The sequence below is a fragment of the Sceloporus undulatus genome, chromosome 2 (assembly GCF_019175285.1).
Source record: "Sceloporus undulatus isolate JIND9_A2432 ecotype Alabama chromosome 2, SceUnd_v1.1, whole genome shotgun sequence".
NCBI lineage: Eukaryota > Metazoa > Chordata > Lepidosauria > Squamata > Phrynosomatidae > Sceloporus > Sceloporus undulatus.
Genome location: NC_056523.1, coordinates 68,184,779 through 68,201,496, shown reverse-complemented (window position 1 = coordinate 68,201,496; position 16,718 = coordinate 68,184,779). Strand labels below are relative to the sequence as shown.

The 16,718-nt window shown below is 40.8% G+C and overlaps 1 protein-coding gene across 1 annotated transcript in view; it reads right to left on the bottom strand.

Moving 5' to 3' along the window:
• Positions 1-14,694, bottom strand: part of LOC121921492 (centromere protein P) — a 207,328-nt gene extending 192,634 nt beyond the window's left edge. Inside the window, exons 1-5 of the mRNA XM_042449649.1 lie at positions 14,471-14,694; positions 12,975-13,130; positions 11,709-11,866; positions 9,161-9,252; positions 1,943-2,031 (exon numbers count right to left, since the gene is read on the bottom strand). Coding sequence (XP_042305583.1) covers positions 1,943-2,031; positions 9,161-9,252; positions 11,709-11,866; positions 12,975-13,111 — 476 coding nt within the window. The 5' untranslated portion in view covers positions 13,112-13,130; positions 14,471-14,694. The remainder of the gene's footprint in view (positions 1-1,942; positions 2,032-9,160; positions 9,253-11,708; positions 11,867-12,974; positions 13,131-14,470) is intronic.
• Positions 14,695-16,718: the final 2,024 nt, after the last annotated feature.

Sequence of the window (16,718 nt, the reverse complement as noted above, 5' to 3'; positions counted from 1 at the left end):
AGAAATCTGTCATATCAATTCAGCTCTACAGCTGATCCAGCTTGCACCATACCACTAAATAAAATCTACAGTAACTGACATACTATGCCGTGTCTCCACTTACAGTCAGTGCCCTTTGTGTTGAAGAAAGGCTACTTTCTTCACTATAGTAAAGCTTTTTTAGGGAAAAAAAATTGTACTCCATGTTTCTTCTAATCATCTGGATTACTGACAAAAATGCTACCCATAAAAAGAAGTGGGATGGAAAATACTATTTCAAATGTGCATGACTGCACTGGCAGAAGTTTTTATAATGCCAAATCTAAGTTTATATTGCCAAACAGTAAATCACTCAGCTACTGGTAGTAAATTTAAGGGATAATGGAGATGCACATTGTAGATTAAAGTCGGAATAAGAGACTACAGCCAAATACCAAAGTAAAATTGATGTTTTCCTTTGTCAGAAGACACAGGAATATTTATTTAAAGCTGAAATCCTGAACGACTTGCATATTGTTGTAACCTAGATTCTTAGGATACTCCAGCTAGATGGCACCTAGTGCTGACAAAATAAAAAAGTGGTTGCACAGCTATTTTGACTTGCCCACTTTAATCGATTTTATAGAATAAGAAAAAATATGGTAGCAACAATGCAAAAAATATGGAACAAGTACATATGAGCATAGTTGGTGACAGACATAAAGAACAGCTAGCCAACAAGGCCTGCCACATTTTGGGGAACCCTTGATTAATTAAACCTGCTCAATAAAATGACATCCAGCTATTGCCTACACCCCAATTAATTTAATGAAAGGGGCAAGGAAACTGCACAATAAAAACTATCATCCAATGGTATGATTCCACTGATGGAAGCAGGTCTGTTTTTCAGCAAACTGGTAGGGTAGTGATTTCCCTCAAAATCTGCCCTGAGTGACAGGGAAAACTTGGTGGTGTAGGTACTAGGTGAGGGCGTCACAGGAAGAGAAGGGGGAGTTCTTTTTTGCTGGAACAAGTACAGTAACACAATGCTAACTTTGCCTACTGTCTGTAAGCATTTCCAGAGTTAGCTGGACAGAGCTAAGCAAGAGCAGATTTTCACACAAGTCTGCAGTAACTTTACAACCATGGTTTCATGGTAAGATATGAAACATTATGGCTATGCATCACTTCAAATTGTGGATGGAAACAAATCTCTTCCACCTAAAATTTCTGAGCTGAGAGGCACATAGGCCTTCCACAGAAAAACAAAAAATCAAATATAAAACATTATTCTCTTCACAAGCCTGGAATTTGGCAGAAAATGACTGTCTATGGATTTGCATAAAGCCAAAAAGGACTTGAATGCTTTCAGAGTGGAGAATGGAGGGACAAATGAGACTCTGTACTTTGAAGATGATCTTGGGAAATGGGAATAGTTACTGACAACCATAAAGAACAGCTAGCTAGCAAGGCAGGCAGGCAACATTCATAAAATGAAATCCAGCGCTTCCTTACTATAACTATGGGCCTTTACAGACAGGCCAAAATAAAGCTGCTTCAGGTCACTTTGGAGGTATGCTATTTAAATGATGCATGCGTCCTAAGAGGCTGGAAGCCATGCCAAAGCCATGCTCCAGTCCTAAGGATTGGAGCTCAGCTTTGGCACAGCTTTTGGCCTCTTAAGATGCATGTGTCATTTAAACAGCATACCTCCAAAGTGACCCGAAGCAGCTTTATTTTGGCCTGTCTGTTCAGGCCCTATAACAGCTTTTTATAAATAGTACACAGGATGGCACGACTCTTAAAAATGAATGACTGGAAGTACTTCTGAACATATGTATTTGCAGCCATTCCAAATCCTAAAAAGTAAGTTAGCAATTTACATTTTCATCTCAAAGAACACTATTTTGATAATATAGCTGAGTACTGTCAATCCTAAAATTATATTTGGCAGAAAATTTTAATATGCTCATGAAAATCTTACCTGGATACAAGTTTACTTAAATCAGAATATTCCTCTGAGTCTATTATAATGTTAAGGTCTGTAACAATGGCTGAAACATTCTTCTTAACCTGAAAAAAGACCCAGAACTATTAGGCAAAATGGAAGTAGAAAACAGTTACATACAAATTAGCCAAATAATCAACTTACACAATAAAACAACATCAGGAAAAATGGCAAAAGGGCTCACGTCTATATGCTAGCACATAATCATTCAATTAACAAAGCATGATTAAGCATTATAGATTATAGAAAAGCAAGACCTTCTGGCAAAGTATAGTTAGGTATGCACCCTCTTTGACAAGGCAAATGTATATTACGTAGGAAGAAGGATTGGTAACCCTCATTTCCCTATAATAAACATAACAGAATTATTGTTGTTCAAATTATACTACAGTACTGCCTATATCACCACTGAGGCAGCACTGCACATTATAGCCAGTAGGAAAATTTAATAGTATGGAAAGAGATGCTCCAAGTATTTCGTCAGATCCAGTGAGGGGGGGAAAAGCAAGGATCTGTCAGCTATCAAAACGTGAGAGCAAAGCTGAACCCGTCTTGAATCCCATTGTGGAGAAAGGAAGGATATAAATCCTGGAAATAAATAAGAAATAAATAAACCTGTCCCTAAAATGTAGCAGTGCTCAATATGCATGTACTGAGTTCATCCATCAGACCCCACCGCTTCCAAACTGTTCTGCTGAGCAGTGGAGTCCTGTATGTCACAGGGAGCTGTGCATTACTTTTAACTCACTTCAGTATCAAGTGAGCACTGATTCTAAACAGGCTAAAAGTGAGGTACTCTGCTTCTTTAACAGTACAGAAAGTATCATTTTTGCATTTTACCACTGATTTACAGTTTTAGGCTTCTACTGTTATGTAGGTTCTATGTTAAATTATGTCTGGAGTACACAAAACAGGCAGTGTAAAAGGCTCAGGAGTAGAATGCAAAGGAGATCAATGAAGAGACAGATAAACTTGATGGCCAGAGCATATTACTGTTTGAAAAACTTCCATGTTTGATTGCAAGTTCAAGACAAAAGTACAATATTGCAAGCAAACAGTCTACAAGAATTTAAGATCACAAGTTTATATCCTGGTGCCATCTTGTGTTTGAAAGAAAAAATTAAGCATGCCAGTTGCTGAGGAAGGATAATCTACGTACTTTGAGATTTGCATCTTCAAAGCAGCTCACAACATACAAAAAACACAACTACATTAGTAAGGAGAATCTTTATCCAGCTCTAGGTAAAATGCTAGGTGTAACCCTCTTTAGGGAAACCAAATTTAACTACAGTTGTTCATGGATTAATCGTCTCACAATTAGATCACTGCAATATGCTTTATATGGGACTTCCATTCAAGAGTGTTTGGAAGCTACTGTTAAGTAAAATGCATTGATCAGGTTAAAGTCTGGTGTGCACTTCAGAGACTATATATAATGCAGGTGGCCAAGAATGCATTATTCCACATGTCCATTAGTCCTTAAAATTAGTTTTATGTTTTTAACTTTTGTTAATATGGGTTAGATTCTGATGGGCTAAGAAGCAACAAAGAGTTCTATTAAATACACCAATTAAAAAGTATTTAAAAATTAAAGCTATACAAACAAATGGACTCTCCTTAAAGAGAGATGGGGCAAGGAAAAAGGAACAAATTAAAAAAATAAAATGTACAAATATTATTGATGACTACAGTGGTGAGAATGGATACAGTCCACACTGAGTGACACCCAGTTGGGCCCTCCAGAGCCTGTGCACAATTCCTGGCTGCTCCAGCCCATGACTTCCTCCCAGGGAGAAAGCATGGGACAAGAGAAGCATGCCTTTTTGGCCACCAATGCTGCTGCCCCCCGGCAGCCCCCCACACACACACACAACAGATGACAGCCAGCATGGGACACCACTGATGTGAAGGTGTTTCATGCCTTCACACAGTACTACCGTACAATATCAAGGCACAGTTTAGACATCTTTAAAGTATCTAGATTTGTGAATCCTGTCCTCAGTGAGGACTTATTACTTAATATATCTTTACGTACAGCATTTATTCCATAGTATTACAAAATATGATTATCAATGTAGCGTTCACACTGCTGTGGTAACGTTTTGTTGCAGTATGTCAGGGACATAGCCAGGATTTTGGGAAGGGGGGGGTCCAGAATAAATGCCACCATTATAATGGGGCTTGGGCACGGCAGCACAGCAGCGCGCACCATTCATTCTATGTAATAGGGGGGGATCCGGACCCCACGGACCACCCACCCACCCTTTGGTTATGTCCCTGAGTATGTTCACCCTTCCCGCATCATCTCCTTCTCTGTAATAAGCTATACTGGCAAACATGTATAAGTAAAAAATTAATGTACCAAAGGATTACTTATTTTATTTTATTTCTATCCCATAAGAGGCCATGTTCAAACACATATCAAAATGAGCAAAAGAATCACTATAAATTCCTAATTAATGTGAAAGATAATTGTACTGAGCCATTAAATTTTAAAAAACCAAATAAATAAAAGAAAGTGCAAAGAAATCTACAGTATAAGAGTAAACCTTGAGGCTCTGTCTTCACAATAATATGTATGAACCTTACACAGTTTTTAAACTGTATTGTATCTGCAAGACTCCACAGTATTTTCAGTCTGGAGCAGGGTCCGTTCCATTTCATATAAACTATTTCAACTAAATTATGGCAGCACTTTCAGAATATTGCTCCTAAACTCCTATATGTTACAGGAGAAGTAATGATGACACTTATTGTTCACCTAGAGCTATATTGAAAAGACAAAAAATTGAATAACACATGGAATGAAGAACCATATGAGACAAACCCCAACTTTTGGAAAGTGAGATGGAAGCAGTACTCAGAGAAATTGGAAATAATAAATCCCCAGGAACAAACGACATCCCAATTGAACTGCTGCAAATCACACAAACAGAATCAACTTCAGTGCTGACCAAATATGCCAACAAATATGGAAAATAAAACAGTGACAAACAGATTGGAAATTATTTATATACATCCCTATCCACAAAAAAAGAGACACTAAAGACTGCAGCAACTGCAGGATGATAACATTAATTTTTCATGCAAGCAAAATTATTCTCAAATTTCTGCAGCATAGACTTCAATCATACATGGAGAGAGAATTGCCAATGTCCAAGCAGTGTTCAGGAAGAGGCACTAGGGATCACATTGCAAACATATAATAGATAGTGGAGCAAGCCAAAGAATTCCAGAAGAAAATCAGCATGTGCTATAGCAAGGCCTTGGATTGCATAGATCACTAAAATCTATGGAACACTCTTAAAGAAATGGGAGTGCCACTACATCTGATACTCCTGATGAGGAATCTGTAATTAAGATAAGAGGCTACTGTAAGAACAGAAAACGAAGAAACAAAATGATTCCCAACTGGCAAACAGGTCAGGTGTGGCTGCATCCTTTCACCCTATCTCTTCAACTAGTATGCAAAAAATGCGATATGAAGAGCAACCTCGGACATAAAAGAAGGAGGAGTGAACATAGGAGGGAGGAATATCAACACCTAAGATATACAGGTGACACCATACTACAAGCAGAAAACTTCACAGACTTGAAACCACTAAAGAAAGTGAAAGAAAGTGCAAAGGCAAGCCTAATGTTAAACTTAAATAAAACTAAAATAATGACCACAGAGGATTTAAATAAATTCAACCTAGAGAATGAGGAAATCAAAATTGTGAAAGATTTCTCATACCTTGGATCAAACACTGATCAGAATGGAGACTGCAGTCAAGAAAACAGAAGATTAGGAATAGGAAGAGCAGCTATGAAAGAACTAGACAAAATCCTAAACTGTAAAGATATACAGCTGAACACTAAAATTAAAATTGCCCGAGCCATTGTATTCCCTATTGCCATGTATGGATTGAGAGCAGGACAGTAAAGAAAGCGGATAGAAAGAAAATTAATTCATTTGAGATGTGGTGTTGGAAAAGGGTGCTGAGGATACCATGGACAGCTAAAAAGACAAGGGTCCTAGAACAGAACAGGCCAGAATTTTTCCTGGAAACCAAGGCGCGCTACAGACCGCCCCTTTGGGGCGGCCTGTAGGCGCCCCGCCAGGATCGGGGCCTGCAGTGGCCAGAGCGGCAGCGCGGAAGCCCCGATCCGCCGCGTTGCCCGGGCTGCGGGGAAGCGGCAAAAGGCCCCTTCCCCGCAGCCGGAAAGGGGTGTCCCTTGGGGCTTTCAAGCCCCAATGACACCCCGCGGCGGCGGGGAGAAGGAGAAGGGGCCGTTGGCCCCTTTCTCCTTGGTCGGCTGGGCACAGCTGTCTGAAGGCTGCGCCCAGGGGCCAAACCCAGGACGCCCTGCCGCGACCCCAATACGTCACAACCGCGCGACGCCGCGTTTGGAGCGGCGCGGTCGTCACGTAGTGATGGCAGCGGCTGTGTGGGACAGCACTGCCCCGTCTTAACCCTAGTACACGCTCCGCGCGTACTTTTTAGCCCGTCTGTAACGGGCCCAAGATGACTAAATTGAGGCTGTCATATTTTGGCCACATAATGAGAACGCACAATTTATTAGAAAAGACAATGATGCTGGGGAAGGTGGACGGAAGTAGAATGAGAGGAAGATCACATGCCAGATGGATAAATTCAATCAGGGAGACCATGGACTTGAGCCTGCAGGACCTGAGCAGGGAGGCAGAGGATAGAGGGACTTGAAAACATCTCATTCACAGGGACACCACAAGTCAAGATCAACTCGAAAGCAGCTTAACAACAAAAATTGTTCATCTGTTGTTTGGAAAGGGAAAACAGCTCTCTGTGTACTGGAACTGGCTGCCATTACTTGCAATAACATTTAAGCATTTCTTTGGAAGAGTTTAGACATCACAGGCTTTAAAAGTTAATCAATTTAGACTTCAATGTCACAATTTAGACTTCTTTGTATTGGGCACTAGTTTCTGAATATTTCTGGCTACTGCATTTGTCAAGTTTGTAAAGCAAAAGGATGAAACACATACATACAGTATTCCCTAGTGTTATCAAATGTACATGCTACAAGAACACAAGAACTTCCATCAGTTTTCTCACTCTGATTTGTCTCACTGTCACCCCTTCCACTTTATTCAAGGAAATCCTCTGCCCTGTTTGTCCATAAACTTGGCAGACAACAAGCAGCGTATTTCCACAAATTACTATGTGAATGAAAAAAATCTTAAGGGAAAGACTATCAATAGCAATCAGATTAAAATCATCATCAACCATGGTGTATTTAGCAACTGGCCATAGTATCTATCTTCCAAAACACACTGCAGAAATAATTCAATTTGAGACCGCTTTAACTGCCCTGACTCAGTGCTAGGGAATCATGGGAATTGTAGTTTATTGTGGCACTAGAGCTCTCTGACAGAAGGCGGCTAAACGTCTCACAAAACTATAGTTCCCAGAATTCCCTAGCATTGAGTCAAGGCAGTTAAAGTGGTCTCAAATTGGATTATTTCTGCAGTGTGTTTTTGGCCTTTGTTAGTTTGTTGTTAGCTGCCCTAGAGTCACCTTCAACTCTTGGCATCAAGTTGCATATAATCTTTAACAATATGTTGCTGTTGTTATTAACTGACCTTGAGTTCACCCCAGTTCATGGCGACCATGTGTATGAGACATCTCCAAGACACCCTGTCCTCAGCCACTCTGCTCAGCCTGCACTCTCAGGGCCATGATTTCCTTGATAGATTCTATTCATCGAGTATGCAGTCTTGTTTACTATCACCCTCCACCTTTCCTATCATCATTGTATTTTCTAGTGAGTCATTCCTTCTCATGATGTGTCCAAAGTACGACAGCCTCAATTTAGTCACCTTGGCTTCCAGGGAGAGTTTGGGCTTGATCTGCTCAAGGATCCATTTGTTTGTCTTTTTGGCCATCCATGGTATCCTTAACACTCTTCTCCAGCACGGTATCTCAAATGAATTGATTTTCTTTCTGCCAGCTTTCTTAACTGTCCTGCTCTCACATGTGTACATGATGAAGGAGAATACAATGGCTTGGACGATTCTAACCTTAGTGTTCAGTTTTATGTCTTTGCACTTTATTAACCTGTCTAGTTCTTTTATAGCTGCCCTCCACAGTCCTACTCTCAAATTCCAATTTCCTGCTTGCAATGTGTGTTCTCGTTAGTGGCTGATTGAAAATAGGGGAAATCTTTAACTATTTCAATTTCCTTACCATCTAGGTTAAATTTAGATTGTTGTTGTTCCTTCCTTCAATCTTCACTCCACCCTCCTTTGAGTCTAAATCTGCTCTACTTGGGATGTTTTCTGCATAGCTGAACAAGTAGGGTGATAGAATGCAACCTTGCCTGACTCCCTTGCCAAATGGAAATGATTCTGTTTTTCCATATTCTATTCTCACATTGTCTCTTGTCTTAAGTACAGGTTACACATCAGGACAATCAAGTGTAATGGCACTCGCATTATTTTAAGAGCAGTCTATAGTTGTTTTAATCTATGCAATTGCAGCAATCTACAAAGCACATGCTGATTTCCATTCTCCATTATCCATCCTATATTTGTATGAACACTACAACAAAACAAATAGTGCCATCTAGTGGCATTTTATTTCTTTCAGTTCATTTTCCAAACTATATCTAGGAATAAGTTCCACTGAACTCAGTTGAGCTTTAAAACAACTAAACTTCCAAGTGTTTCCAAATGAAATAAACAGAATAACTACTCTAAGATGTTTTAGCAAAGTTCTATTACTTGCATTCTGCCATTACTTGTACTGCTTGGCTATTCTTTTCCCTCAGCTATTTCCATTTAATATAAAACTTTGTACCATTCAGAACAACAGCACAAGTCAGAATTTGCTTCTTGTCCTCTTACTCTTTGTTGCTTTTTAATTTTTAGCGCTGTTTTAAAATGTTAACCTCTAGTCACAGACTGTCTTGTTTTTATGACTCATACCTACATCATTCTGGAAGTTTTTGAGAGTGAAGATGAAGATGAAATGCTTAAATGTGTTTTGTTCAAAACATACATGCACATACTGCTAATGATCATCAAGGAAAAATAGTTTTCCTGGCAAAGGAAACTGTTAAAATAATGCTCATGCTCAGCTTTCTAAAAGCTATTATTAGAACTATCAAAATGACCCTAATTTTAAAAAAAACAGTTTGCATGATGTTTCCTAATACATACTACTTCATTACCTGACTTTCTTCAAAAAGTTGAAATTCCACCTGAAAGGGCACTGACTCACAGTTTCCTGATAATCGATACTTATGTGTAGTTTTAGTTCCATCTGCAATGAAGAAAAATAAAAACTGAAATCCACTGTTTTTTGTGTGAGTCATAAAGAAAGCCTGCATGGAGTATTTTGTAAAAATAACCAGGAATTAACAACACAGAATTCCTATCCTACCAGGAAGTCACTTACTATTTAAGAAATTTAGCACCACAGTATAAACTTATGTTATGGCCATATTTCAAATATGGATGTAGTTCTGATGAACCCATTTCAAAGTGAAAACTGCAAATTAAGGGCTATACAGAAAAAAAGTAACTAAAACTTACAGGGATGAGCCAGGAAGATTCAATGCGTGCTTTGTTCCATAAACTTTCTAAAATAGTATGCAAAGCATTGTGATAAAAAAATAAATGAATAGGTGGGTTTTTTCAGAGATGACACATAGGCCTTGAGCAGACAGGGCAAAAGGAGAGGCCAGAGGCTGCTCCCACCACACTTGTTCCTCATTTGGTGCAGTGCAGGACCAGTGATCAGACAACACATTTCTGAGGCCAACCCCACCATAGTCTGCAACAGACCACTGGCAAGGAGCATTTTTTTGCACTCCTTTTTGTGCTGGGTTTGAACCACTTTAGGCGCTAACAGTACAGCTTCAGCCCGATCTGGGGGTATGCATCATCTGAACACCATGCCCTGGATCAGCCCAAAGCTGTCGCTTTTGACTTGTCTGTTTCGGGCCAAAGTGAGAACAACTAATAAAAATTAAGACTGGTGTAGCAAATTATTTTATTAGAACAGAAAGAACTCAGGATCATGCAATAAAATGCATTTTAAAAGCACTGAACTTAGGCTCAAGGCATTCTTTATGCAATGCTTAACTAATGCATGGAATTCACTCCCTTATTTAGTAGAAATATCTAAAATATATATTTTTAAAAAAATTAGAGTAATGCAGATAGCAACATAGAGCAACTGCAATAGTTAAAATGGAGCATTATTTAATTTTTAGCAACTTTCCAGCATGTTCTTAGCATCCCCTTCCCACATCTACTATAACTGCGATAAAAAGCTCCCACTTTGGTTTTAAATTACTGTATATACTTGTGCATAAGTCAATCTCATGTAAAAGTCAAAGGCAGGTTTTTCCCCCCTCTCCCTTCCTCTTCCCCCTCAGTCTGGGCTCTCCAGCTTGAGGAGCCAGTGTTAACTCATTCCTCTGCAAAAAAAAAAAAAAAAAGGCAAATAAACAGACCCTTTCTCCCTTCCCCAAGACATCCTCTCACTCATGGTGGCAAAATCAGCCAAGCTGTCTCACCTAAGCTGCCACCATTTTCCCACTTAGGCTTTCAAAAAGGCCAGAAGCAATGGTGGCTTTGGTGAGCAAGCTTGCCTGATTTTGCCAGCATGAATGAGAAGATGTCTAAGGGAAAGGGAGTTGGACAAGGGGCCTGTTTATCTGCTCTGTTTTTTGTTTTGCAGAAGAAACAGTTAATGTAGCAGAAACCTAAACCTGACCTCTTGACCTGGGCAGCCCAAAATGAGAGGAAAACGAAAGGAAGCCTCTTGTTCATGCTGGTGAAATCAGCCAAACTCACTCACCCAAGCCCCTTCCCCTTCTCCCTTTCAGTTTTGTCATGTTACCTCTTTCCTCTAGAACAAACCCCCCCCTCCGAAAAAAAACCCTGGCAGGGAAATTGGAAAGAGGTTGATGCTTTTTTTAGGTTCTCCCAAGACAGACTATGGCAAGAGTTTAGTCCACCCAAGAGCCTAAAGAAGCATCGACCACCTCTGCTCTCTCTGCCATGGTGGGAAGCACTAAAGAGCCGCCACCATGATGGGGAGAATGGAAGGGATTAGTGCTTTTTTAAAAATCCCCTGCGTCAGGCTACAGCATGTCCAAGGACAGCCTAAAAGAAACACCAACCCCCTTTGCCCTCTCTGCCGTGGCAGGAAAGCTCCAAAGAGCTGTTGCTACCAAGATTTTTTGAGCAGGTATGACAAATGGCAATCAGCACTGCAATTGACAGAGGTATTGCACTGTATATATCGACCTGGGTTTTTTGAGTCAATTTTTTGTATAAAATGTTTCAACTTGCACACAAATATATACAGTAAGTTCAGCTGAGAGTACCATACAAACCCTGAATTGCTGGTTTGTTTGGCTGAACAAAAAAAAAAACCTCCAGCTTCATAAAGTATGATATGCAGCTGGCTTGTTTTAAGTTTATCCAGAGTTGGTCTGGATGTTGACAGCACAGCAAAGTGCAGTTAACCTTAAATGTAAACAAAAACTTTTTAACTTCTTGTGGCTGTACCAAAGAGAGGACTTGAAAGCTCACTGTCTGTCCTCATGACACAAAGCCTAACTGCCAGAGGCTAAGGGGAAACAACTAGGACCTCTCCTCCATACCCTGGTTGCATACTTTCAGGAATATCCATCAAGTTATTTTGAATACAGAATGGCAGATGAGGGAGGGTTTTTTTGATTTTCCAACAAAACATATGCTTACTTTTCTCCACAGGTTTCCTGGAATAATGTGTGAAGCAAATGCCTGTAAGTTTCATTATGAAGGAGAGGTCAGATTCTAACAACTCAAGCTGAGTTTTCAAATCTGGAGGAGATTCATATTGTCCAAGTTTTTCAACAGATTTTCTTTTAGACGATTTCCTGCAACAGAAGAACTCCATCAGATGTCATCAAGAGCATGACAAATCTATTTCCATCTCTGAGATATAGGCAGAGGAAGTAGGTTTACGTTCAAGTAACAGTATTAAGGAAGTTAAGGAAGGACAAACGCAGGTTACAGTTGAATTTTAAGAAAGCAAAAATGATAACCATAGATGATTTAGATAATGACAAAGACATCGAAATAGACTTCCTAGATTTTGGTTCAGTCATATATCAAAATAGTGACTGTAGTTTTAAAAACCCCAGAAGACAGCTAGGACTTGGAAGAGCAGCTATGAACTACATAAAATCCTCAAGTGTAAAGATATATCACTGAAAACCAAAATCAGGATCATCATAGTACAGTATATGGGATTTTTATGTATAGTTACAAAAACTGGACAGTGAAGAAAACTGAGGGTAAGAGAATCATCTCATTTGAAATTTAGAATCATAGAATGATAGAGTTGGAAGAGACCGCAAGGGCCATCCAGTCCAACCCCCTGCCATGCAGGAAGTCCAAATCAAATTTAGTGCTAGAGGAAACTAATAACTGGGTATGCTGACTTCCAGTAAGACATCGTGTTTACAGATTTAAGAGGCAGGAAATATGCCATATAAGAGAACCAATATGGTCTAGGGATTTGAGTTTTGAACTAGGATTCTGGGAGATCAGGGTTCAACTCCCACTAGGTGGCAAGTTACACACTCTGTCTTAGAAGAAGGCAATGGCAAACCCCTCTAAAGAAATCCTGTCAAGAAAGCCCCCTGGCAGTGTGCTCTAAGTTGGAAATGACATAAAGGCACATAACAACAACAATAAATGCAAAATAAGAGATAGGCAGACCACTGTATTAGAGTGTCCAAATCTAGCTCAGGGCACTCTAAAGATGTTACGTACCACTAAATCAATAGGACAACTTGTGATAAGCATGCTGATGAGTATAACACATGCTGACATATATTGATTCCCTACATTAAAGGACGTGTACACTCAACCAACACAACTGGTTCCAACAAACCTAAACACATCAAAGCAGAAAATTCAAGTAAGCCCTTGAAACAAAAAAGCTCAGGAAAAACTAAACACAAGTCTGACATTACATACAACATGTTCATTATGTCCTCATCAGAATAAGCCATTGAAGCATGGTGACTGCATTCATATTCTTCTGTTAAGGTTTTGATTTCTTCCTCCAAAGACTGGATTTCATCTTCATACATCTGAAGATCATTGTTATTCATTTCTCAAACACCAGGCTTCCTGGAGAAAACAAAAAGCAAGAAATGACAATCGGACAACAACTTTTTTCAATAATGATTTTTAATTTTAACTTAAGAGGCAACAATTCTTACACTTTAATCTATGAAGGACATAGTAGCCGCTGTTTTCATGTCAGACCTCAGTAAGCACATCAAATGACCTGACGTGACTTTAAACGTACTGTACCTCTCTAATTCCTCTTTTAAAAGGTGCTAATATAAATAAATTTGGATTTTCAGTTATATGTAGTTCATTTTAGTTACACTGTCAGAAGCAACACTGAGATTAAAGTAAATCACTGTTGAAATCAAGGGCTTGGTTTATCTCTGTCAAGTACAGAACATTGAGCAATGTCGAAATATCTATCCTCGAATGCAACAGAAGGTAGATATTTTAGTGTTGCTCAGATTGTGATATTGCAAACATGTGTTTCATCACAACACATATTATTATTATACTTTATTTATATATTGCTGTAGATTTGCACAGTGCTGTACATACAAACAATAAGAGAGATAAAGTAAACCTGCAGTCCATGGCGTACAATCTAAGAAATAATAGCATAATACATATAAGTAATACATAATAATACAGGAAAGGGTACAATAAAGTAAGCATGCAGATACTGCTTGTATATATTGGTTACACTAGTATTTTGAAAACGGCCCTTGGCTACTCAATAAATTGTATTAATTTGTAAAGTAATTTGGTGTTGCAAACAAGAGCAACAGCCATCCTCTTATTGCTTTTGGAAGAGGGTTGACTATTGCTATCGGTCATGATGGCTGCATCCCAGGATGGGCCAAGCGTAGCCCTGAGAGGACTGGCTTTTGCCTTGCTGGACACCTCCAGGCTCCCCAGAGGGCCCCCCCCCCAGAAGGAAGCCTCCAGGAATGGCGACCCAACTTCCAAACTGCCACCAGGGCCACCCTGCCCCAGTGCTCTTTCACATTAGAACATACTGGTTCCTCCAGGCCAGAAGTGGACTTCCAACCACTTCGTTCTAGGACTGAACAGATCAGGCCAGAGCTCTCCTTGGGAAGGGAAGGCGATGGCACACGATGGGAAAGGGCGATAGTGCCAGGAAAGGCGGAGGGTGGAAGGGAGAGAGGGAGGCCACAGAGCAGGGGGCTTGAGGGCAAGGCTCTTGCAATGCCTCGTCTCCATCACTGCCATGAGTTGGAGTGGACACTTGCGACAGGGCATTCGAGCCGCGGCATCTGAAGCGGTGTGAGCCTGAGGAGGACAGCACATGCTCAGAGGCACTCTTGCCAAAGGAGCCCAGCAGCAACAGCACCCGCCCGGCCTTCATAAGGCGAACAGCAGGCGCCCCTACATACCTCCGCTCCTTCCTACGGGAGCCCAGCGCCTCCTCCTCCTGCCTCGAAGCCCCTTCCTTTGCTCTGAAAGAACCGCCAAACTAAGCGCCTCCTGGGATGTACCACTGAGCCCTCTCAGAGGGGGTGGCAGAGAGAAGAACGGAGGACCCAGCCAAACAAATACTCCTAAAACCCACCACCCTTTTATTTGTGGATCTCACGTTTCCGTGATGAGAAAGGTTCCCGTGGAGGGAGGGGAACCCAAACCCGTCGGCATCTCCCCCCCCCGTTTTCCTCTCCTCAGATGGTTCAGTCCAATAGTTCTCGTTTGTCACTGGCTGGCTCTGGGAGCGCATAGAGATAGGAAACGTGAAGACAACGGCTTTCACGGCCAGAATCCATAGTGGGGTTTTTGGTGTTTTTTGGGCTGTGTGGCCATGTTCTAGAAGACTTTCTTCGTGACGTTTCGCCTGCATCTGTGGCTGGCATCTTTCTCTGAAGCGGGAATAAATTCCTCTAGAACAAGGCCTCAAAGCCTGAAAAATACCACCCAAAACATAGAGATAGGAAACCATAGAGAAGGAAGTCAAAGATGTAGCCCTGTTAAGTCTGTAGAATCAGTACATAGATCTTGTAGCACCTATGAGACTCACTGAAAGAAAGAAGTTGGCAGCATGAGCTTTCCTAGACTTCAGTCTACTTCCTCAGAGGCATTTGGATATAATAACAATAGTAATGATGATGTAGAGAGATCTTGTGGCACCTTTGAGACTCACGGAAAGAAAGAAAATGGGCAGCATGAGCTTTCATAGACTAAAAGGTCCAAAACACACTGCAGGATACAATCCAGTTTGAGACTGCTTCAACTGCCCTGGCTCAGTGCTAGAGAATCCTGGGAACTGTAGTTTCTTGTGGCACCAGGGCTCCCTTGATAGAGAAGGCTAAATCTCTCACAAAACTACAGTTCCCAGCATTCCCCAACATTGAGCCAGGGCAGTTAAAGCAGTCTCTAAAGTCTATTTCCACAGATGCATTTGGTGGAGCGGAAGCCAGGCCCACACACACACACACACACACACACACACATATATGATATTGGTATGTGAGAATGTCATTCAGATTACAAATCCTTTGTGTATGGAAATTAATAATAATAATAACAATAATAATAATTTATTTATAGCGTGCCTTTTCCCGAAGGAATAAAGGTGGGTAACAAGCAGGGGGTGGGGCAGTAAAATACAATAAGAATAAAATATCCATTTAAGAAAATAATCCACTTCTCTAACCCACATCCCATTTGTAGCAAACAAAAACAGTGTGGAATAAATTACAATACATGCTAAGAAGTTTAGGCTAAAAATTAAGGTAGAAAATGAAGTTGCAGGTCCAGTTTTAACGATGGTTGTTAGTGAACAAAGGCATAGGAAGCTGGCCTCTGCGCATGGAGATGAACTGGCAGATCCAGTTCTGCAATGGGAGTCTGGGACTAGCCTGTGGTGAGGGCAATAGATGAATGTAGGGCACCCCCCTGAGGATGGATGGGGCCAGATGGTGTTGAAGTATGTCAGGAAACCATTGTCCTTGTTCAGTCCATGGTTGAGGGACTGTAGTTTGTGGATGAACTCCACAATTTGAATTAGAGAAGCAGCCACACTTTGGAATTCTGATGTTTTAAAAACCGAAATAACAATAATGTCTTAAGTCTGTGTGGCAGTGGTTTGAGCGTTGGACTGGGACCTCTGACTGGAGACTAGGGTTGGATTCCCAGTTCAGCCATGGAAACCCACTGGGTGACCCTGGGCAAGTCATACTCTCTCAGCCTCCTCAGGGGAAGGAAATGCCAAACCTCCTCTGAAGAAACCTTGCCAAGAAAAACCCAAGATAGGTTTGCCCTAAGTTGGAAAGGACTTGAAGGCACACAACAACAAGAACAACAGCAAGCAGCACATTCTCTGCCTACAAAGAGGCCTGTGACCTCACAGGAATGGAGACATATTGGATTGCAAAAGAGAGTCCCTGTTGACTTGCGTGTGGGCTTTAAATTTCCTGGACTTTGGGAATCTCCCTGTTGCCGTATGGCCAGAAAGAGGAAGAGCCACCCTGCAAAAGATATCCTCCCCAACATACCATCTTAATGAAACAACATGCGGGCATCTGAATAACATCAATCGTTTTGTGATTCTATGTTTTTGTCTTCGGTTTGTAACATGTTGCCTGGAGAAGAAGCCCATGGAGCTTTGAAATCTTGCAACAAGTATATTATGCA